The sequence below is a fragment of the Myotis daubentonii genome, chromosome 11 (genome assembly GCF_963259705.1).
Source record: "Myotis daubentonii chromosome 11, mMyoDau2.1, whole genome shotgun sequence".
Lineage (NCBI taxonomy): Eukaryota > Metazoa > Chordata > Mammalia > Chiroptera > Vespertilionidae > Myotis > Myotis daubentonii.
This window is the reverse complement of record NC_081850.1, coordinates 74,496,230-74,520,011: the sequence shown is the minus strand read 5'-3', so window position 1 is coordinate 74,520,011 and position 23,782 is coordinate 74,496,230. Positions and strand designations below refer to the sequence as shown.

The 23,782-nt window shown below is 38.8% G+C and overlaps 2 protein-coding genes across 11 annotated transcripts in view; both read left to right on the top strand.

Annotated features, from left to right (window-relative positions):
• Positions 1 to 16,747, top strand: part of SCAI (suppressor of cancer cell invasion) — a 79,262-nt gene extending 62,515 nt beyond the window's left edge. For both annotated transcript variants that reach the window (XM_059657999.1, XM_059658000.1), the window contains exons 15-18: positions 221 to 293; positions 4,222 to 4,395; positions 4,570 to 4,670; positions 7,620 to 16,747. In XM_059657999.1, the coding sequence (XP_059513982.1) occupies positions 221 to 293; positions 4,222 to 4,395; positions 4,570 to 4,670; positions 7,620 to 7,766 (495 nt within the window). In that variant the 3' untranslated portion in view covers positions 7,767 to 16,747. The remainder of the gene's footprint in view (positions 1 to 220; positions 294 to 4,221; positions 4,396 to 4,569; positions 4,671 to 7,619) is intronic.
• Positions 16,748 to 17,748: 1,001 nt separating this feature from the next.
• The window catches only part of GOLGA1 (golgin A1), a 40,661-nt gene continuing 34,627 nt past the window's right edge, over positions 17,749 to 23,782 (top strand). For 3 of the 9 annotated variants that reach the window (XR_009447708.1, XM_059657998.1, XM_059657990.1), the window contains exons 1-3: positions 17,907 to 18,308; positions 18,664 to 18,714; positions 19,718 to 20,014. Coding sequence is in view for 8 of the 9 variants with exons in the window: in XM_059657998.1 (XP_059513981.1) it covers positions 19,880 to 20,014 (135 nt within the window). In the remaining variant the exon portion in view is untranslated. The other 6 variants (XM_059657993.1, XM_059657995.1, XM_059657991.1 and 3 more) reach the window with 6 other exon arrangements.

Sequence of the window (23,782 nt, the reverse complement as noted above, 5' to 3'; positions counted from 1 at the left end):
ATTTTAAAAATTGGTATTTCACTTAGTAAATGTCACTATTTTAAGAAAGCATATTATGCATAGTAGTTTATACATGAATGGCAGCCTCTTCAGCTGTTACTGATGTTTCTGCAGCTGCTTATGAGTCAAAGAGCCCAATCTGAACACTGATGATATGCTTCGGAAAATTACTATCTTTGGTCAAACCTTTAATGAACATTTTAATTCTTATATATTGCAGAATTTCACAAACTTATTTGGACAGCCACTAGTCTGCTTGCTTTCTCCTACAGCATATCCAAAAGCTTTACAAGGTATGTTCTGTCCTTACCTCTTACATCCATAGGTTACAAGTAAACATTGTCTACATTTTGAATAATACTGATCTTTGTTTTCCCACCTATAATGTGGATTTATGGTGTTTAAAGTGGCAGGTGTCAATCTGAAATCAACCCAGAAGTCTTGCCAACTACCAGATGTTTTTAATGTGCTACCATTAGGCCTATGGACAGCTCTCAAAGAAATAGCAAAATGTTCCTGAGAAAAGGGTGGTTTTGGTCCTTACTTGTGGAGAACTCATGATTTATGAATTTTAAAATGTGTTCTGCAGCTGCTTGTTTGGGTGAGCTTGTCCTCTTCCATCTGGCATGATGTCCTGTATCCCCAGCTACACAGTTAGGCATCGTTTAAAACTGTAAGGTTTCTTGTTGAAAAAATTTCTTAGCCTCTGCCTAAGAGTTAGGGTACCCTAACCGGCACTACCTAAAGGGCTTCTTTTATTCACATTTTACCTTGTTGTATTTTTAAAATAAAAGAACCCCTTCTCAGTGTGATGGAGAGATAGTTCAGGGTTCTGGCCGTTTCTCAGATGAAGAGGAAATGAAAGACTTTTGCTAATTTGTCCTTAACTGGCAGTCCATGCAGCCTGTTCCAGCGCCCAGTCATTAAGCTGGTAAGATACTCAACAAACCTTGCCGCTGTCTTAGCAGTGCTGTCACCATTTCACTGTCCCCTTGACTGTGAATAGTGCTGCTGTCCCTGTGTGGGAGAGGGCATTTCACTGCTACTTCCCAGCCAGAAGTCTTGTCTGCTGACATAGTTTGACACAGGAAGTGATGGTCAGCATTTGAATGCCTGAGAGAAGCTGGAGACTTTTCACCGTTGTTTCAAGGTAAGTTCCGGTGTTTTACAGGGAAAAACATGTAGGAATGCTAAGTTCCTCTATCCAAAAGTTCAGTTACTAAGGGATAGAACTTACCTCCAAACAACGGTAAAATTCTCCTCCTTTGAGAACTCTGTTAGCCTGTTGCTTATCATTTCTGGAGAAGTGTACCACCTTCCAGTTACTTGAGAGTACTTTTTGCTATCATTTTGTCTTACCAAAAGTCAGCTTTATCCTGGCTGGTGGGTGTAGCTCAGCGGTTGAGCATTGACCCAGGAACCAAGAAGTCACCGGTTTGATTCCAGGTCAGGGCACATGCCCAGGTTGCAGGCTCAATCCCCAGTAGGGGGCGAGTAGGAGGCAGCTGATCCATAATGTTTCTATCTCTCTATCCCTCTCCTTTCCCCTCTCTCTAAAATTCAATAATAACATGAGTTGTTTTTTAAAAAAGAGGCAGCTTTAGTTTAAATTGCATGGTCTAATGCAGTGGTCAACAAACCACGGCTCGCGAGCCACATGCGGCTCTTTGGCCCCTTGAGTGTGGCTCTTCCACAAAATACCACATGCGGGCGCGCACGTACAATGCGACTGAAGCTTCATGGCCCATGTGCAGAAGTCGGTTTTCGGCCTGGGTGAAACAAGTATACAAGATGAGTGTGGATGGGAGAGTTGGAAGGGGTCGACCTCAGCGAACGTACCTCAATCAGATTGAGGACGTTTTTAGCAAAGGCCAGCTTAGGAGTACCCTAATTAAGTTAATAACAATGTACCTACCTATATAGTTTAAGTTTAAAAAATTTGGCTCTCAAAAGAAATTTCAGTCATTGTACTGTTGATATTTGGCTCTGTGGACTAATGAGTTGTCCGACCACTGGTCTAATGGGTTAATGGTAAGATTATTTGGTCTGAAGGCTTTATTATGTACTAGTATAGGGTAAAAACCAGGCTCTGGAAGCAAACTGACTGAATTTGAATCCCAACTCAGCCGCTTACTAGCTGTGTGATCTTGGGAGGTTCCTTAGCCATCCTGTGCCTCAGTTTATTTCCTATCAAATGGAGATAATAGCATCAGCCTCATAAAATAATTCAGAGTATATAAAAAGTATTCAGTATGTGCCAACTGTCGTTATGACTAATACGCTTGGTTGTAATATATGTCCTTAATATTTTTAGTCCAGTATCATCTTTTGTGCTATAAAGCTTAGGTCTCTAATCCCTAAATATTCCCCCTCTGCACACAAACTAGTCGATACCTAAGTATTTGGAATCTCAAATTAGGTTCCTGCACCTCTGGTATCTAAAATCTACAATGTTGTTGTTGTTTTTTTCTCTTTTTTTTCTTTATTGATTAAGGTATTACATATGTGCCCTTATCCCCCCATTACCCCCCCCCTCACCCCCCATCATGCCCTCACCCCCCTGGTGTCTGTGTCCATTGGTTAGGCTTATATGCATACAGTGTTTTCTTTATCCAAGAGTTATTTCATACATTCAACAAGCATTTATTCAACGTTTATGTATCAGGTACAGTGCTAGGCATTGGAGGTGACGCTCGGACCAGACAAACAGAGTCAGTTTCTCACAGAACCAGTTGTCTAGTAGAAGATACAGACAACCTGACAGTCACTGTCGATGCTGTTAGTGTCTCATAGGAGGAAGCCTGTGCAACACTTGAGGAACTCCTAACCTGCCTTTGAGATTGAAGAAAGTGCATGAGATGATGTCTGAAGTGGAGTTGAAGGATGCGTAGAATTAAATGAGCCTGGGAAATGGTTGAAAATTGGTATTCTAGCAGAGAAATAGCATATGAGCCCTGAGATAAGAGCTCTGAGATGAGAGAGTTTATGGAACATGTAGATAAATTAAAAGTAGTTTCTGCTAGTTAAAGGGCAGTGTTTGTGATTATGGGACTGAATTATGAAAAACCTTTTATGATTCAAATAAAGGATAGTGGGGTGCCATTGAAAGATTTTAAATGGCAATAAAATAAAAGGCATTCAGTTTACCTTATGTAAGGTGACTTGGACAGGAGCATTGACGGAAGTAAAGAGATCGTGGTGGCTGAGCTAGGACAGTGACTGGTTACCTGGCTTCAAAAGGTGCCAACCCAGAGAACCAGCAGGACTTGGTGATGGTGAGGAAATGAGGGAGAGGAAGAGGCAGAATGGACTTCAGGTTTCTGGCTGAGATGCTGGCAGAAATAATGATACTCAATAACAAGTAGATTTATAAGAGAACCAAAGGGGGGAAAATTGTTGTCAACTTTTGACATGTTGAGTTTGAAGTTACCTTTGAGAGTTAGGTTGATTATAGAGGTCTAGGGCAGTTCTGTCCAATAGAAATATTATGGGAGTCGCCTATGTAGTTTTAAGTTTTCTAGTAGCTACGTTTTTTTAAAAAAAAAAGTAGAAAGAAACTGGTGAAATGAATGTTAATAATGTCTTTTTGTACTGATGCTTTGAAATTCTATGTATAGGATGTATTTGACACTCTGTAGTGTGTCTGTTTGGATCAGTCACATATTTAATGTGTCCAGCATCTACTGCAAGGCAGCACAGTTCTAGAACTAAGGAGCTCAATCTAGGCTGCAAATGGAGAACTGGGAATCAGTAGGCATATAAATGATAACCGAGATTATAAGAGGTGAGATCAGCAATGAATCAGGCCAAAGGAAAAAAAAGATTGATATTTAAGGGATAGGTGGAGATAGAATAACTCACAAGAGTGAGAAAGACTGGCAGTCCTAAAACTCATCAGAGAATTCTGTCATGAACTGCCTGCGATCCAGTCCTTGCCATATTTGGGTAAAATTTGTTAGTTGGAGGGAAAAAGGCAAAGAAATATGTTCATGTCCTATTTCTCTTTAGTTTACTAGGCTCTAAAGTTAGTTCAGCAAGAAAGCAAAATGCCTGGGACATGTTTTGTAGTTCCTTGCAGAATCTACTTTGTTGAATTAAGACTTAATGATATAGCTTTAATTTTATACATTATCAGTATATTAATATGTTCCTCAAATGCACCTCTTACCTTTTGCAAAACTGTTTTCTATATAAATATATAAAACATGTTTGTTATTGCAGATCAATCTCAACGAGGTAGCCTCTTCACACTCTTTTTGAACAATCCTCTAATGGCCTTCCTATTTGTCTCTGGATTGTCAAGCATGCGCAGAAGCCTGTGGGAAAAGTGTCAAGAATACCTTCGAAAAATCAACCGCGATATTGCCCAGCTACTGACCCATTCACGTTCAATAGGTACCCTACTAACCTAACTGCACACCTGACAGAACGTACTGTAAAATTGTTTGAATTTTTAGAGGTATTTGTTGAAGGCCGGAAAGTTGAGAATGTTTTTCTGAACTTGCCTTCCCCTTGGAAATGTATTTTCCCTTTAAGCATCTTTTTACTGCCCCTTTCTCCTCTTTGCAGATCAGGCATTCCTCCAGTTTTTTGGAGATGAATTTCTTCGCTTGCTTCTCACAAGATTTGTCTTTTGTTCAGCCACCATGAGGATGCACAAGATTTTTCGGGTAAGCAAAGAATATTTTAATGACCAATCTTACCATTTTAGTTATTTAACCATCATGTATTATATTTTACCTGTAGTAAATAGAGTTTGGATAGATCCAAAATCATATTCACAAATTCATATGTAAAGTATTAAAGATGGACAAAATAAGCAACATCTGAGTACCCACCACCCAATTTAAGAAGTAGAACATTTTCATTACCTTTGAGGTCCCTTGTAGGTCCTCCCTAATCCTATCTTCCTCTCAAATGAAGCTAAAATTCTGATTTTTATAATTATCTTCACTTCCCTTTAAAGTTTTGCCACATGTATTTGTATTCCTACACAACATGTTGATGGATCCATATTTTATGTATTCTACAACTTGCTTTTTTTCGCTCTTTATTATAGTCCTGAGATTCAGGCATGATGATGACTGACTATTGCTTTTATTCATTTGTTTTCACTGTTATATAGGATTTTATGGTTTGACAAATATAGCTCAAATTACTCATCTTACTGATAATGGACATTTGGGTTATTTCCAGTTTTTAAATATTACAAACAATGTCCTTGTGAAATCTTCAATAATTTTCCTGGTATATATATATAAGACTTTTTCTGAGGAATACATAATAGTGGAACGTGAGGTCAGATGATTTAGGTATATTCAACTTTACTAGGTAGTGCCAAACATGTTGTAAAGTGGTTGTATCAATTTACACGGTACTAGCAGTGTGTAAGAGTTGCAATTGCTCTAATCCTTGTCAACACTTGTTGCAGTCATACTTTATAGTCTATGTGAAGCAGGTGGGTGTAAAATAGTAGTAGCTCATTGTGGTTTTAATTTGCATTTCTGAAATTACTGTTGAGGCTCAGCAACTTTTCGTGTGTTATTCTGTGTTCTTTGTGATGAAGAGTGTGTTCAAGTCTTTTGTCTGCTTGGTTCTAAGTAGTTTGTTTTTTTCTGTGTATTCAGGTAACTATAAGGCACTGTTCATTGAGGTTTTTAAATTTTTAGCTATTATACTTTTCATTTCTCTCAATATATTTGTTTTCATTGTGCTCTTGAATGTGTATGTAATAGGTAAAGTCCTTATCTGCTAACACTATCTCTATCATTTATAGTTTTATTTTTATTGTTTTTCCTACTGGTTATGGGTCTCATATTCTAATTTGTATGCCTAGTAATTTCCTTAAACTGTGGGCACTGTGAATTTTATGATGTCGAATTCTGGATTTTGTTGTCTTTCTATAAAGAGTGTTAGAAAGAAAAAAGAAGAATGTTAGACTTTGTTCTGGCAGGAGTGAACTTATTTGCAAATTTGTTTGACCTTTTCACAGCTTGTTTTTTAAACTTATTAAGGTGGATTTAGAGTAGTGTTACGTATAGTTAGAAACTTATTTCAGTCTAAAACTAAGAAGTGTGATTCTTTGGGGGTCTCTTTCATATGTTCCGTTTCTTTTTTAAAAAAATATATATTTTATTGATTTTTTTACAAAGAGGAAGGGAGAGGGATAGAGAGTTAGAAACATCGATGAGGGAGAAACATCGATCAGCTGCCTTCTGCACATCCCCTGTTGGGGATGTGTCCGCAACCAAGGTACATGCCCCTGACCAGAATTGAACCCAGGACCCTTGAGTCCGCAGGCCGATGCTCTATCCACTGAGCCAAACCGGCCAGGGCCATATGTTCGATTTCAACAGATACTCTCCACTCCAGGGAATGCTTGCTCAGAACTCAAACATCTCCCATCCCTGTGTGAGCTGAGAGAATTATTGAGCTTACAGTAGTCCCCCAAGTAGTTCTTGGGGTTTTGTTGTTGTTTTTAGGGGTTTTGAACATTTTATCTTTATCACACATAATAATTAGTATAGTAAGACAGAAATTTGGTCTTTGTAATGTGTAATGAGTGAGGCTTGTAGGAATAAGAGAAATAAAAATGACATTTGAATATAGGACATGTCCTGTGAGATGTGTAGAAAAGTAGCAACTTCCTCAGAAAATTTTAAATGTGTGGCAGAATTATGGTCTATAGAAATTACCAAATGAAGACAAAATTCCCAATGAGAATTACCTGATTCTTGAAATCATCTTCTTTTGCTTTCATGTAATTACAGAATTATTATTTTCTTTTTTATTATTTTTTTCTGTTCTTTTTTTTATTTTTTCTGCTTTCATCTCCCTTTTTAGGAACTCTTTCTTTTTTACTCTTTGTTAATATTCTTAGAAATCTCATGTATTTTTATGGCTGCAATATTTCTCTCCATGCAGATTACATCAGTGTTTACAGATACTGCTCACACTTGTCTTCGAAAATACAGCCCTAAATTTTCAAATTCTGGTTGAGAAGCAGTTCTATTTTTACTACCCTGTTACCACAAATAAAAAGTACCTAAAACCTGAAACTTTCTACTATCCCCAAATCATCTTCTCTTTTACTTCTCTTTCTCTCAGTTGTTCCCAACCCTTCTCTCAAGTCCTGAAATCTTAGTCATTTTGACACCTCCCTCTCCTGTAGTTAATTTCAAAGGCTCATTAATTTGACCTTCTCAGTACTTCTCATGGTTTTTCTCTCATTTTAATTTCTGCCACAAATCTTCTTATTCATTTAGTTAAGAAATACTTGTTGAAATATGCTAGGATTTCTCCCCTAACAAATAGCAATTGTATGGTTTCCACAGTTTCCACATTTCCCAGAAATGATCAGCCCCAGTAAATATTTGCGAATTAACTCACAAAATTAATAGATTAAGTTGAACCATGTGAAGTTATCATTTTTTTTAAGATCAAAGTGGTCACATGCCAGCAATTTTATATGTTCAAAAAATGTTACCAATAAGAATCATACCAGTATGGAAGAAAAATACATATTGTTACTCCTTAATATTGTTAATGCTAACAATAATGTTAATGTTTATAATTTTCTTTCATTAAACTATAAAACTTGACTTTTCTCTGCCTGTTAGGAAACACGGAATTACCCAGAATCATATCCACAACTGCCAAGGGATGAAACGGTGGAGAACCCTCATCTCCAGAAGCACATTTTGGAATTGGCATCCATTCTGGATGTTCGAAACGTGTTCTTTGAAAATACCTTGGATGACTATTAAAACAAAAACCCTCTTGTCGAAACACTTTCATTTGCCACAGATTTTAAATGGTGCCATTTTCTAATGTGATGACAGACACATAGTGGTGTTACTTCGTTTTTATTTTTTAATTTAGGACCGCCATTTTAAAAACAAACCTAAAACATTGTTCAAACGTTTAGGGTGGCTGTTTTAAAATACAATCTTTCAGGTCTTTTAAAAACTAGCTTAATTTGGGGATTTTTATTTTTTTGGTTTTGAGGTATGGATATTTGCCTCCAGCATCTTACCCTACCCTCAAATATTCACTGTTCTCACTCTTCAAAGAGCAAATTATTTATTTTTGTATAATGAGGAAAATCCAACTCTTAAACTTGGACCTTACAGTGTAATTGTTCACAGAGATGAAACTAGCCAGCATGGACTACTAAAAATCTAGAACAGAGTCCTGCCATAATATTTCTTTTCATTCCAAGTTAGTAGGTAGAAACTGTGTGAAGAGTATAATCGAGACAGTTCTTGAAATCATTTAACTTGCTTAAATACTGTCATAATTTCTAAAACTATATGAGATTGATTTGCGCCTGAAAGCTAAAGCTTTAATTGGGATCTTGAGAATGATGAATATCATCTGGAGTGTGTGAATCCTGTCCTGTGAGATATGTTTGCATATTTTGTTTTCTTCGTTAGACTTTGAGTGCTGGAAATGTAAAAGAACAACTTTTAAATATTTCACTTAAAAATCAGATTGTCAGCTTTTTAATACAGTATTTCCAGTAGGAATTCTATTTAAATTCTTCATTCATACAGTCAGGTTTAAAGACTGTCTAGATTGAAGTCCATGGCGTACAGTACAGAGTTTATAATCTTTTTGCAGAGTTAAAGTTTGTGAGACTTCAGAGTCAGAGATGGTATTAATTTTAGTTGCGGGCAACTGAGTTGTTATGTAACCTAAGGTGGAAGTTGTTTTGCATTGACAATTTGGCAATAAGATGTTTTTTAAAACTTCTTGTACTTAATATTTTATATTCACGCACAAGTTTTTTATTATTTTAAATAGGACTCAGTGTATAATATAAAGATTTTTGTGTTCTTTTCCCTATCATCCCCTTCATAATTTCACAGGTACTAGCTATGATATTTGCCTCCCTCCCCCTGCCCTTTTGACTCCACTCAGAAAGTTATGAATCAAAGTCCTTCTACTTAATTTTCTATATACAGGCTCACATTCTACCTCTGGCAGGCAGTCCTAGGAGAAATGAGGTGATTGCTTTTGGTGCCTCTTTCCTATGTCCCTCGGGAAATTTTACCGTTATATATTTTTAACTTTGTTTTCATAGAGAATTACTTGGGTCTGAGTTATTCATATACTTGTTCTAATTTGCTGATATTATATCTGATATCTTGAAGTTATTGTTCTTGGTTTTGGGGGACTTTGTGGTGTTTTATTAATTAAAAAAATTTTTTTTATTGATTTCAGAGAGGAAGGGAGAGAGAGATAGAAACATGAATGATGAGAAAGAATCATTGATTGGCTGCCTCCTGGATGCCCCTCACGGGGGATCCAGCCCACAACCCAGGCACATGCTCTGACTGGGAATCAAACCACAATCTCCTGGTTCATAGGTTGACGCTCAACCACCGAGCCACACCTGTTTCATTAATTTTTAATTATTTTTGTTGGTTCTTTTAAACATATTTCAGAAAGCTTTGGAAAAGATATTCTGGATAGAGATTACCTTTGCTAGTGGGTTGTTTTCCATTATCAGATAAAGACCACTTTCTCTTTTTCTCAGCCCCTTAATAAATTTCATAGCTTTCGTGTCGCCAAGGTTTTCACCTAGACTCCAGCAATAGACTGGCCTAGTTGTCCGAACTCTTGTTTCAATTCTCCCAAAGTTCTGTGCCAGTAACATTCCTAACACATATATTCCTGTTCTCTGATGCTTAAAATGGTATTGTACATCCTGAGCTTTATCCTCACCTGTTTAGCATAAAGAACACTGGTCTGAGAACTAGGAGTCCTGAGTTCTAATCCCGCTTTCCCGATAACTAGCTGTATGCCCTTAATAGGTGTCTTCATGTCGCTGCTTTTTAGCATTCTCATCTATAAAATGAAGGCATTAGCCCTAGATCCTGTCCAACTCATTGGTTCTATAATTTGAATTCTTGGTTCCAAAAGATACTGATTTCTCCACCCCGTCACCTGGAAAACTAGTTTTCCTGATTTTAGTGTACACAACATTTTCTTTTCAAGATCATATTTAACTAGTTTTTATTCAAGAAAATATCTTAGCTGTTGTAGAAACTAGTTCAGAGAGAGAATCTGAAATATTAGAGGTTTTGTGATTAGAAATCACAACTAGGGTTTAGATGATGACATTGGCTTCTTAAGCTACTAGTAGTGTAATTCCTTACTGGTAGTTAAAAATTTAAAGCGAACCAAAGTGATCTTGAGAGGAAAACTGCTAGGAAAGGCTAAGCTATTGTTTCATTCAGGCCTTCAAAAAAAAAAAGTGTATTGAACAACTGTACTCCAGATTTTATTCCAGGCACTGGAGAAGCAAACAAAGTAGACTTAAAAATTCTGGTCTTCATGAAGCTTCATTCTAGTAGGAAGAGTCAGGCAATACATACAATAATTAAGTAAATTTATATTAGAAAGTTATAAGTAGTGTGAAGAAGAATCAGGGCATGGTAAAGGAAGTTTTTCCGTTTGTTTTGTGGCAAAGAGCAATGTAGAAATGAGTGATCAGGGTAGGCCTTACTGAGATTACATTTGTGCAAACAATTCATATTTATCTTTTCTCTCTGTGTGTATGGTTTTGCTTTTTATTGTGGAAGTTTTACATATAAACAGAGTTTAATGAACCCCCTTGTACCCACTACCAAGCTTCTACATTTTAAAAAATAAATTTCTATTGATTTTACAGAGGAAGGGAGAGAGAGAGAGAGAGAGAGAGAGAGAGAGAGAGAGAGAGAGAGAAAGAAACAGCAATGATGAGAGAAAATCATTGATTGGCTGCCTTGTGCCCTGACCAAGAATAGAACCAAGACCTCCTGGTTCATAGGTTGATGCTCAACCACTGAGCCATGCCAGCAAGGCCAGCTTCTACATTTTAAGGTGTTACTTTAATTAAGGAAGAAGCAGCGTAAAAGGACAATCGCCCCAGTGGGCTCTAGATGGCAGTGGCCAAGAATCAGTGCAAACTGCCCCCCTTTATAAATATAAAAATAGCAAGCTTTTTATTTATTTATTTTTAGAATTCATAGAAACTAAAATATTGGAACTAAGAACAAAGCAAAGCAATAGGAAAGGGCACTTTTTTGTTTTCCAATTGCACAAACCCCCCCTGGAGATTCTGATAGTCTCTCACCTCTCGTAAAAATCACCGTAAACAGAATAGAAAGTGTAAGACTGCAAAAAGTCTGTTATACACAAAACAAAAATAAGCACAATGGAATTATTTTCTCTTTCTTTTCCCATATATTTCTGAAGTTGATAGAGCACTTATCTTCCCTATTTTACAGAAGAGAAATCTAAGGTACTCCCCCCCGGCCCCCCAAAAATTGTCAGTTTATTCACAGTGATAGTGTTAGAACTCAAATCTCCTGCTCTCAGCCCAGTCTTTCCTAGTCGCTCAGGTTTTCTACAATGAACAAGAAAGAAATAAGAGATTTATATTTTGGCACAAAGGTTATGGTATTTTTAATATCAAATATTGAAACCAGTAAATGAGTCAGCCCTAGCAAATTTTTATTTATTAATTATAACTTATAGTCCATAAGTTAGACATTTTGTCTTTGATTTTAGCCTGTGTGTGTGTGTGTGTGTGTGTGTGTGTGTGTGTGTGTCTGTGTGTCTGTGTTTTCTTCTTAGGAAGTGGTGCTCTCAAAACCTCTCAAAGCACATAGAATTTATTGTACTCTTTATATTTTTACCGAGTTGAAATGTTTTGAGATTATAAAAGCAAAGTGCAATCTAGTTATGACTGAAATTTTTTAAATCTAGGATCTGGATTTTATTTTTCTTCACTTGTGGCTTCTGCCCTTCTTTCTGTTCTTGTAATAGAATTTCCTGAAAGTGATTAGGTGTGTTAGATGGTGACTGAACTGAATTTCATTGAGGTAAAGGGAAAATCAACAAATACGCTTTTTTGTATATCAGTTATGGATCTTTCTGTAGCATTCCTCTTTAAGTTTAATCTCTGATCTTTGTGACTTAGCAACTTTCTGTTTCTTAGAAGGGCTTTGGACTCAGTTGAAAAATCTTGTACTTAGTTATCCATGGAGACTTGTAATCAGCCTGATACACAGAGAACATTCTTGACTGGAAATACAGTAAGGTATGAAGGTCTGCAAACTTGGCTTCTGCCAGTGATTCAGAACCACCTCCCCACCCTAAGTGAGTAAAAGATTTGATTTTAATATCAATGGTATGAGTCTCCTGGTGATATTTTGGGTGTATATATGTTCCTGTGTGTGTGTTTGGAGAGTGTAAAGTGTATTTACATTGAGGGCTCTTTTGTTGACTTTATTTATTTGAAATTCTTATTTGTAATGGCATGTGTATATTTTTATGATGCTAAATGCAATCTCTGTGTATACTTTTTGTATATATGTACATATTTGTAAATATATTGGTATGCAATGATATAGTATGTGTATATTATATACCCATATCCATTGTGGGCTAAATTTATTTAAGTTCTGTGAGGACATCATAGTGGCATTGTTCATGCTGCTATAATTAGGTTGTGGCTGTATCTCATTCATGAGCCTCTATTTTGAGGGGCTTGTGTTTGGATATAATGGGTTAATTTGGAGTTGAAATTAGGATACAAAGATCTTTAACGGAAAGCTGGATACGCTTAGCTTAAAAATCATCTGCCAATTTTCATTTAAACTGATGATAAATTAGTGACATAAACCTGAAAAACCTAAGTATGTGAAACTGAGATACCAACAGGTTCTTAAGCTATATTAGTCCTTTATTTTCTTGATCCATAGTTGAGTATTACTGAGTACTAAAGTATTTATACTAAGAATCAAGGGGCTGTGGAAAAAATTGATCACATTTCAAAGTAGAGAGGAAAATGTCCTTTAAATAGGGAATATGTTCCTAGTTTCCATTTTAATACCCGATATTGAATTTTAATTTTGGAACAATTTTTTTTCACTGGTATGTCTCATTTTATGTCTCCGTGAGGCAGAAAAGAGGGCATTAGCTAGGGGAAGGCTTTACTTAGGTGGGGTGGAATTTATTTCGAAAAGGAGGCTGTTAATCAGTGTATTTACAGCAGCTGTGATCACTTTTGTCCTGTCGTGGCATTACTGACTATGGATATTTCTTACTGGGGCTGCATATCAAAGATGAGTATGTTCATCTGAGAAAATGCTTCCCGTGAATACAGTGCCTCCAGCTGTATCTCTTTGTCTCTGTGAGACCACTTGTGTTCTGTAGATTGATGATGTATGTTCACACGTGAGGGTAGGATTCTTAAGATGAGGCGCGTGGTGTGCTCTAAGATCTGGCTGGGCCTTCAAACCTCTACCAAAGATGACAGGTGGGGGAGATAAGAGGATAGTGATTATGTATGGTGCTACTTTGTGAACCTATGAAATATCACAGAATATCAATGTTCAGTTACTCCTGTCTTCACTGGGCATGTTTATGTGCATGGAAGCAGGTAAAAGATGTTTAATATACACTTGAATACAGTCACCACAGAAATTAGAGGGGTTTTTTTTCTCATGATTAAATGAACTGCAAAACAACTGTTCACCCCATTTTTCTTCAGAGGATTAAATCTATCTGATCCAACATTAAATTATCTTAAAGAGAGAAGTTAGAGTCAGGAGTCAATTTTACCACCCTCAAAATATTACATTTGCCTCTCCATCAGTAGGTGAGAATGACATTGTGAATATGACCTCTGACTCTAACAGTTGTAAAGCCAGTTACTTGTCAGGTATGTAAGGTAAGAATTGCACAGAAAACCAAGCCTTTCCTCCCCCCTCTCCTCGCTCCCCCCGTTCTCCTGTATTCTTAGGCGTTGATACTTCCTACCTATTTTTGCTAGAGCTCCTCTTCTTTCCTCTTCTTTCCTTTAAAAAAACAACAACACACACACAACTTTTTTAAAAGGCAATTCGTCTTCCTCACTCTAGATTTCAAAACAATGTTACACGATGTCCCAGCTTCACTGAGTTTTTGAACACAGACTTCTTAAGCCTGCCTTCTGTTGAAGGAAAACATAATTGATGTGTGAATGGAATCCATCACCTGTTGAAAGAAGGGTTGTCAGAAAGATGATGTAGGGAGCATGCCCTTAATTGGGGAATGATAAATGTATTAATATAACTTTGTTGGTGCCATAGAAATATTTTCATCTGTAGATAGAAAATGTTCTCTTAAGCCAAAATTGGTATTTTTCATTTATTTGTATAATACTGACTTTGGAGAAGAATTTCATTTCTGTATTAACAGTTTCTTAATCGATTGAAGCACCATATCTTAATTTTAAAATACATTTGTTAATTTCGTTTGTGTGTTTTTAAAAGTTATTTTCTAAAATTAATTGTCAAGTTAACTTTCTGTGATTTTTAAAAACATATTTGAACAGGTCAGTTTTTAAATAGTTTGAAGTATATTAATTCTGCACTCCACATTCATTTAATCATAAAGCCTGAATTTGGTCACAGAACAGACTATAAATTGGGAATATTTTCCTATATTGGACAATTCCAGTGTATCCTAAGACAATCATCTTTTTAGGTGTGGTATTTATTGAAACATTGGTAATTTTAGGGTTCAGATTGTTACTCTTCAGTTGGCTTATGGAATGAAAGTTAATAGACTGAGTGATTATATCACTTTAGAGTGAGATAGGGAATTATTGCCAGCCTTCCTGTAAGTCTGCAGTAAAGAATATTTAAAATTTTATGTTATATTACTAATACTTTCTCTTTCGAAGCTGTTGCAAATGTCCACTTGTCCATGATTGAAAATTAAGATTAGTAACCATTACAATTTGACCCATAAATTATCTCAAACATCAAATCAGTATAGTATGACCAATCATTGTAAAATGTGAAATTATCATATGATTATCCTGAAGTAAATTATTTCCAAACCATAGAGAAATAATCACAGTATTTTTCAAAATTGTATTTCTACCCTCTTTTGCATGTTACTGATTTTTTTTCCTGAGTTATAAAAATGTGTTGTGATATATTAAAATCTGCAAGGAAAATTGCTTTAAACATTTTAGGGCAGTAAAAATTTTACTATTTCTTGAAGAATGGGGTTTTAAAAAAACTTTATCTTTTATTAAAAATAACTTAATAATTCAGTAAAATATTTTAGGACTTGGTTTTCATGGCTTTTACAGTTATTTGGATACGTTCCTTTAGTCACTTAGACCATATGGCTAGTTCTCCAATTGTTTTTTGTTTGTTTTTAATAAACCAGCTATTCAGCAATCAGAGAGTCTTACATTTTATAGATTTCTTCTAGTTGAGGTCGAAAGGTCTTAGATATTAGGAAAGGCAGGTACGATGTCCTAACATTTTCATAGTAGAGCTTACAAATGAATTTATCTAAATAGGTTATCTTTGGTATGTAGCACCAATACAGATAGGGGTTTCATTAGTCATTGAATCTGATGAAGCAGTTATAGGTCATCTCTTACTTTGCTCTAAAAATCGTTGTCATTTCAGGCCATGTTATTTTCTCTGAGCCGTTTCCGTTGTAAGGTTGAATATCCTTTCTTTATGCAAATCATCACTAAAGGTTAAGATATTCAGATAAGAGTTAAAAATAAGTTATGTTTGATTGTTTTTCCTGAAAATAATGGTGAACCTATTGTCTGTATTATGGATATTAGGCAGAAATGCACTTGTTTCGATCATAGCAGAAATTACATTTGGAGACCATAATTACTGGATTTTCTAGTGGTGTGAAATACTTTTTAAAAATTGTGCTTGTCTGTAACTGAAATGTTACAGAATTGTAACACTATAGGGATTATAGAGTTGTATTTATTAGCTCTCCTCAAGAGATTGAAGCACAATAATTATCATGTAACAGTTCTTATACAAGTGCTGCTAACCTGTCGTCCAAATAATGAAGCTATTTGGTTGCCTAGCTAGCTATTCACAAATTACTGTAATCCTTGAAACGTAGTCTTGTTGCTCATTGTATTAAATTTTGGGTATTGTGGGTTAATACTTTAGAACAAAATCCATTAACTCAGCTCTGTGAGACAGCAAACCATTTGAATTCATTAGTTTTATATGTATTATCAGTAGAATAAATTTTGAAGGGGCTATTTACTACCAATGACTAAGGGGGAAAATTATATTGTATCATTTGACTTGAACTTTTGTGGTCTTGTAAAAGTCTTGTCTGTGTGTTTCCAGATTGCTTAAGCCATACATACTTTTAAGGATTTTTTCTGTAATGTTCTTTTCCAGCAGCCTTTTCCTGCTTTATCTGTTATTGTTAATACTTATTTGATTTTAGAAATTGAGAGGTTATTGAAACATTTTTTCTTGAGTTCATAACTTTTGACTCTTGTATATGTGATTTGTCATAAAGAATAGCAAGCCTTTCACTACTTCACTAAATGAATTTCAGAGTAAACACTGTGATTCTGCAGAGTGGGTTCTGTAGGCCCCTGTCTTTCCAATGTTTTCTTCTTTTATATGGTGCCTACCACCTTGAGGGCGTTTAAATACCAGTGGATGGAAAGTTAAACATTGTCATTTTTTATGTTTATTGAATAACAAGATTACAGAATATTTGATTTTTGTTGTCAGTGTATTGAAAGCATTTTTTTGCATTGATAAATGTTCTCTAGGAATGTGACTAACATTCATCTGGTGTGAACTCTTGTAAATGAATTTTGTATCTTGAATCCACGTATATATTAAGTGTATCAATATGAAAATAAACATTATTTGCTTAAAGTTTTCTTAAGAATGGTTGACACCGTAAATGTTCGACTCTCACTTTTGTTTGTTTGTTTTCTTCTTCCAGATAATACCGCAGACATTTTAAACTCTTTTGGCGTTGTGGATTCAATGCTTATTCTCCTAGTTTGTATATTTCTTCTGAGCCCTAGTCTTTTTTCCCCTCCGCTGCTCCTGCGGTCAGAACTGGGACCCGCGGAGGGAGGGATGGTTTGGGGGGACGAGAGGAGGCTGTTGGCCCTCCCGCCGGTGCTGGGTCTGGGGCGGGAGCAGGAGCAGGAGCAGCTTCGTGTGCAATGGTTGGCCTGGTTGGCTTCGAGGAGTCCGGAGACCAGACGAAGGCTACTCATTCGCACTGTAACTTTGTACAAGGCAGTCTTACCTCTGGGCTCTCCTTCTGTCAAGGCTGGAAACCCGTTAGCCGACAGTGGATAGTATACTGCATTTTACGAAATGCAATGTATCAGACTGCACTAGGTAATGCGGGAGCTTTTCTTTAAATGGTGCATCGTACGTGTCCTGGGTGGCCGTATAAAACGTGTAAGCCGCAGTAGGTCACGGGCACAAAAGTTAAAACACGGATCACACGGCGCGAGGTACCAGTGCGGGCTTCCGTGGGAGGGACGAGGCAGGCGCGGACGTGGAGGGGCTGCCCACTGCTCAGTGGCCGGCGGCCGTGGACGGCAGGGATGCGGGAGAGGCTCAGACGCTCCGGTTGGCCCCGCGCAACCGCGACCCGAGCCTTCCCTCCCGCAAACCGCACGCCGGCCCCACCGCACCAATAGGGTTCTTCCCCTTTTGCCACGAGGCCCCTCCCACTCCCCCCGTCCCGCACCGCTCCCTTAAAGAAGCCGAAGAAAGGCTCCGGCCACCCAGTCACCATCCGCGACTCGGCCGCTCGCTGACGTGGCAGGCCGGCCCCAGGGAGCGAGCGCCCAGCCCCGCGCCTTCCAGCGGGTCCGGCCCAACCGCCGCCGAGCTCGCGCCGCTGTCCGCCGAGACCGCTCCCCGGCGCATGCGCGCGCGGGCGGGCCCCGCGCAGTCACTTCCGGCTCCTGCGCGCGTGCGGTTCCGGGTCGCTGCCCCGCTCGCCGGCCGGCCGTTCGCGCTGGTGACGCGGCCTGGCGTTCGCGAGAGGCCCGGAGGCGGGGCTCTGCCGGCTGCCCCGAGAGCAGCAGGTGCGCGGGCGGGGGCCGGAGACCCGGGCAGCCCCTCTCTCTCCCAGTGGACTCGGTCTGCGCCCACAGTGCCCGGGACGGGGGTGCCCGCAGACCCCAGGCGGGGGGCGGTGCCGGGTGCTGCAGGGCGAGGGTGCGGTCCGGCGGGCTGCCGGTTCCGGGAGTGCGGAGCCGGTTTCGGGATCCCCCTGCGCGACCTCCGACTAGTCACTCCTCTGGCCTCAGGGCCCCCCTGTGAGAGGGGAGGGGCGCGGGTCCCGCCCTCCCCGACAGTCCTCGCTCCGGCCGGTTTGGAAGGAGCCTGAGCGACGGGAGGCTCCCGCCTGCCTCCCTGGGCGTGAAGCAGCTGCCCGTGCCCCACTGAGCCATCTGCCCCCCGCGACTCTCTCGGGGCGAGTCAGGGCCCCAGGTAAACAGTGCGACTCAGAATCACCTGAGACACACGGGCCCCGGGACATCGTCGCTTCCTTCAAGTTGTTTCGCCCGGGGATCCCAGGTGTTGAGGCACCGGCTGCAGTGAGAGAGGTGGTTCTTGGAGGCTTTCCTTTCAATGTTGTGCCTGTGAGTGAAACTCGTAGGCCAATCACCGGGACAGAGACGCCCAGGTGCGGGGGGCTGGCTCTCCGAGGCCCGCGCCGGGGGCAGGTGTCTCTCCCTCTCCCTCCATCACCCTCCCTGCTCTCTGCAGCCCGCCCAGCCCCCTCCGCGTTTCGGCCTGACGCTTGGAGAAATAGCCAATGCATTTTACCTTTGTCTTCATGCAGGACAGAAAACTTTGACCTCCGATGCCGTCTTAAATCTGGTAGATAAGCCAGGTGAGTCGGTGGCTGACAGACACTGAAGGTAACATTTTGAAGCCTTGCACGGACCGAAAGGGGAGACCCGCGGAGGTAGAAAGTCACCTGTCGATGGGATGGTAGGAGCCGAGCTGGGCTGTCCTCCGCAGCACATGCGAACTGAAGGCCCGAGCCAGGATATTCGCGTTTTATGCACCATCGGGAGGAAAAGGCGTTTGGGTCTCATTGTTGAGTATTATGAAAAGAGACGGATTTGAGGTCATTTTCATCATCCTTAAAGAGAACCACAGAGCGTTTCCAGGAAACGCGTAAGGATACCTGATACCCATTTAATATAGTTAGTTGTCTGCCTTGCCTGGCCTTTGCCAGGTTGTCAGCTTTTTCTGGTGCCTAGCTGATTGCAAACCATCCGGGAACATAACACCATTGCACCTTTTCCTCACGTTGAGTTACATGTTTTTGTCTTCATCTTAAAACACAACAGCAACACCGAACTGTGGTTAGTATTATTGGGAGGAGGATTCAAAATCATTATGTGATGTTAAGGTTTACCCTGGAAATTTTTACTTAATGTGCCATGGCCAACATGGTGTATGTACTACAGAAAAAGAGTAGGGCCCTGGCTGGTGTGGCTCAGTTGGCTGGAGCCTCGTCCTGTATACCGACAGGCTGTGGGTTTGATTCCCTGTCAGAGCACATGCCCAGGTTGTGGGTTTGATCTCAGGTTGGGGTGTATGCGGGAGGCAAACGGGTTGGGGGCCGTGGGGGGAGTAGGGATACCAGCCCTGCCACTTAGCCACATAGTCTTTGGCAGATTACTTCACCAACTCCAGACTGAATTTCTTCATCTGTGTATGCATATGAGGTACCAGAGTGCTTTTTTAAATGTTTAGTAATTGTGTTCTATTAAGTATACATGGAAAATTGTGAAACTTCATTTTGAAACCTGAAGCTTAACATAGCAACTCAGATATGAAATCTCTCCACTGTTTAACTTAGAGTTCTCTTTCATCTGATATAGATTCTGTGTTGCCATAGGTGACCCACATTTAAGAGGGAATGCAGCTAGCTTGGATGTCTGGAACTTTTTAGACACCTGTCTTGGAATTCTTGGTTGCTGGCCTAAAGACTTGCTGTGGTGGTGTAAGAGCTGGTCACCAGGACAGGATAGCCACACAGCAAAATGTTTGCAAAACTAAAGAAGAAAGTTGCAGAAGAGTCTGCTGTTTCCCAGAGGCCAGGAGGTGCTACTAGGATCCCACGGTCGGTGAGCAAGGAGTCTGTTGCCTCTATGGGAGCTGACTCAGGAGATGACTTTGTAAGTATCTTCATAGTTTTTAATATTTGTTACCATCTCAATATATATTTAAAATAAGACCTCAGGGATCATTCCAATAAGTATATTTTTTAATTAAAAGATTATTTAGAGTTATTATATGATTATTCTTCTTCTAAGATGCTTTTCTGTTTTTTTTCCTTATGTTTCTGTGAGTTCCTTTCCATACTCTTTACATTGTCCTCTTTTTTCATCTATGTATCTTGTGCATCTTCTTTTACATTTCATTTCTCAATACTTCGGTCTGTTGTCTCTGTAGACACAAATACTTTAAGTCATTGTTGCTTAACAAGGTCTCTGAGTTGTCGTGTGGAGTGAGCCAAAGTACACTCCTTTATTGGGAAAGTTGATGAAAAGATGGCACTGCTGACTGCAGTATGTCCCTTATTCATAAAGAACCTTTGTGGTTGGAAAGTTTTCAAAAAATGAGGATGCTGCTCACTTTAAATGTTAAGCCTTAGGATTAAAAGTATGTCTCTGGCATATGGCAGGATCCCCTTAAAGTCAGATAACTTTCCCAAAATGGCTTTTAGTACTTCATATATGTAAAAAATATGTATAAAGTAAATGTAAAGTATAAAGCATAAAAATAAAATGACAGCTTGTTCATCTGTCACTTATTTAAAGAACTAGAACATTATTGATACTGTTGAGGCTACTCATATGCTTCTTCCCAGTTCCCTTCCTCTCCCTCCCCTCCAGATAAACACTATCCTAAATGTTGTGTTATAATTCCCCTGATTATTAAAATATCCTACCAGATATGAATATATTCATCAACAGTTTGTTGTTTAATGTTGCTTATTTTTGAGCTTTATAAAAAATTGTATACTCTAGTCTTGGACTTTAGCTGCCCCTGACTCAACATGTTTCTAAAATGCATCTGTGTTACATGAAGCTGTGGTCCACTTATTTTTACTGCTGTATAGGATTCCAGCACTTGAAGACAGTTTATCTCTGTCTACTCCTGGTGATAGACACTTGAGTTGTTTCCATGGTCAGATGACTCATCTTCCTCCTTTCTTGTACTACCTGCCTGGGTCAGATTTCATGGCAGAAGCTAGTAGGTTATTGGGATGAAACAATAAGAATACCAAATCTAAATTACCATTGGCCTCCTATATTTAACAGGAAATATAAATAAGTGCACATTTGATCACCAGGCTAAAGGATAAGTTTTTTGGTTTTTTAAAATATATTTTATTGATCTTTTACAGAGAGGAAGGGAGAGGGATAGAGAGTTAGAAACATTGATCAGAGAGAAACATCAATCAGCTGCCTCCTGCACACTCCCTACTGGGATGTGCCCTCAACCAAGGTACATGCCCTTGACCGGAATCGAACCTGGGACCCTTCAGTCCGCAGACCAACGCTCTATCCACTGAGCCAAACCGGTTAGGGCTGAAGGATACAGTTTTAACTCTTGAGTTCTGTGACTGAAATACCTGCTTTGCCTTTCATGCAGGCAGAAATACCTGCATGCTGACATGCTAAATGAAGGCTCTCATTGCGAATATGTTTCAGACATACAGATTGGCCTGAATTCAGGAAATACTTTGCTTTGAGACTTCTAAAGTTACTGATTTGAACTTACTATATATATACATTCTGATCCCGCACTATTTTCAGACGCTTATAACCTGCTGCATATAGTTCTCCAACCAGATGTTTTTCCTCTGGCATCTTAAATTCTAAAATGAACAAAAGTGAATTCAGTAACTTCATTTCCACATGTGCACCTCATCCCCCAAGTCACCAGCAAGAAACCTTAGAGGCATTTAAACTCTTTCCTCCTTCACTTCTTGGTGTCCAAGCAGTTAACAGGTACAGGGTGTTCCCCCCAAAAATATATACAGACTTTAACAGCTAATAGCTCAATTTTAAAAATGAAATGTCTTTTGATGAATACTGCCTTTATAATTATTCAAAGTGTGTGTATACATTTTTTGGGATACCCTATATTTGGCTTCCATCTCCTAAATGTCCCACACTTACCCCCTACTCCATTTGCTGGCAATACACTTACTTCCATTTATTTCAGGCTCTGTGTTTCTCAGACAGATGTGGTGACACAGGGTGAAATGTTCACCAGAGAAGATCATTAGCATTTCAGTGCCCAGGGATTGTATTGGGAGGCTAGTCATTTACCAAAATTTCAGACTCCCGGAAGAAAAACAGGTGTTAGCATAAACCATATATTTTTTTTTTTTTTTGCATAATCAGTTTAGGGTACAATGAGCCTTTCTTATCAGGAATAGTGGGAACCCTTGCAAAATCTAAGTTCCCATAGGTCAGCCAAGGGCTAACCTTCCAAGCAGACCTTGCTAAAAATGGCAGTCTCAGGTCTGTGATGGTAACTCTTTGCTGCACAGTATATAAAACACTTTGTAATATAGTGCCTGGCTCTTAACACATATTTCATGATTAGCAGTTACTGTGGCTGCTGCTGTTTTAGGTAAGGACTCTGTTTTACCTCTCTCTATTCCAGTGCTTATTAGCACAATGCTGAGAATAGGATGTGTCACTAAGAGTAATAATCATAACTTCTAATAATAGATGATATGTATTAAAACTATGCAAGGCTCTATTTTAGGGACTTGACAATTATTGATTTATTTAATCATAACAGTTCTATGAAGTACATCATGTTTGTTATCATAGTTTACATATGCAATCATTGCACAGAGAAGTTAATAATTGGCCCAAGTTCTATACTTTTATAAGTGGTGAAGATGGGACTTTAACCTGGACCTTCTGCCTGCAGAGTCTCCCTCTTAACTGTACACTGTACTGCATCTCCATACATGGTGGATGGGCAAGTGGCTAGATGGGTCAGTGATTTAAAGTGAATTGTTCAACCACCTTGAAAGACATTTTGGGAATAAATTGAGAAACATTACTAGATATTAGATTTTATTATTTTTAATTTTGTTAGTATGTTAATGGTATTGTGGGATTAAAGGAACATGTCCTTATATTTTAGAAATATTTATCAAAATATTTAGGATGAAATGTCATGATGCCTGTTATTTATCTTAAAATATTTTTATTGATTCTAAGGAGGAAGGGAGAGAGAGAGAGAAACATCGATGTGAGATTGTGACATTGACTGGCTGCCTCCTGCCCCACCCCCTACCGAGGATTGAACCCTGACTGGGAATGAACTGGCAACCTTTTGGTGCATGGGAGATGCCCAGCCCACTGAGCCACACCAGCCAGGGCCATGATGTTATTTAAAGTACTTTAGTAAAATAAAAATTGATGAAGCAAATTTGGGAAAACATCAGCAATTGTTAAAATTAATGTTCACTAAACCATTCTCCCTACTCGTCTGTTTTTAAAAATTTTATAATGAAAGGTAAAAATATAAAACAAGTTACTTATTAACAACAGTAAGCAATGACCAAAATAATAAAGATAATGTTTTACGATAATGTAGACTGTTGAGGAAAATTTGATTGACTCTAGAGCTTTAAAATGATATCTCTTCGTTTCATAGATGAAGATACTGAAACTTGATCAATGTCAGTAATAGTTTCTTCCTCCCAGACTAGCCTTCCCCACTTTATCATCACAGAACTTTTCCCTCTTTATCCCAGGACTTTAGCTTCGGAAAAGTAAAGTGACTTTTTTTTTTTTTTAATCACTGAAAACATATATTCTGTATTATGTACTTGGTGTAATAAGATCATAATGGGTTTGTTCACCATCATTTATTTCAATACCATAATTTATTTGTTTGGCGTCTCA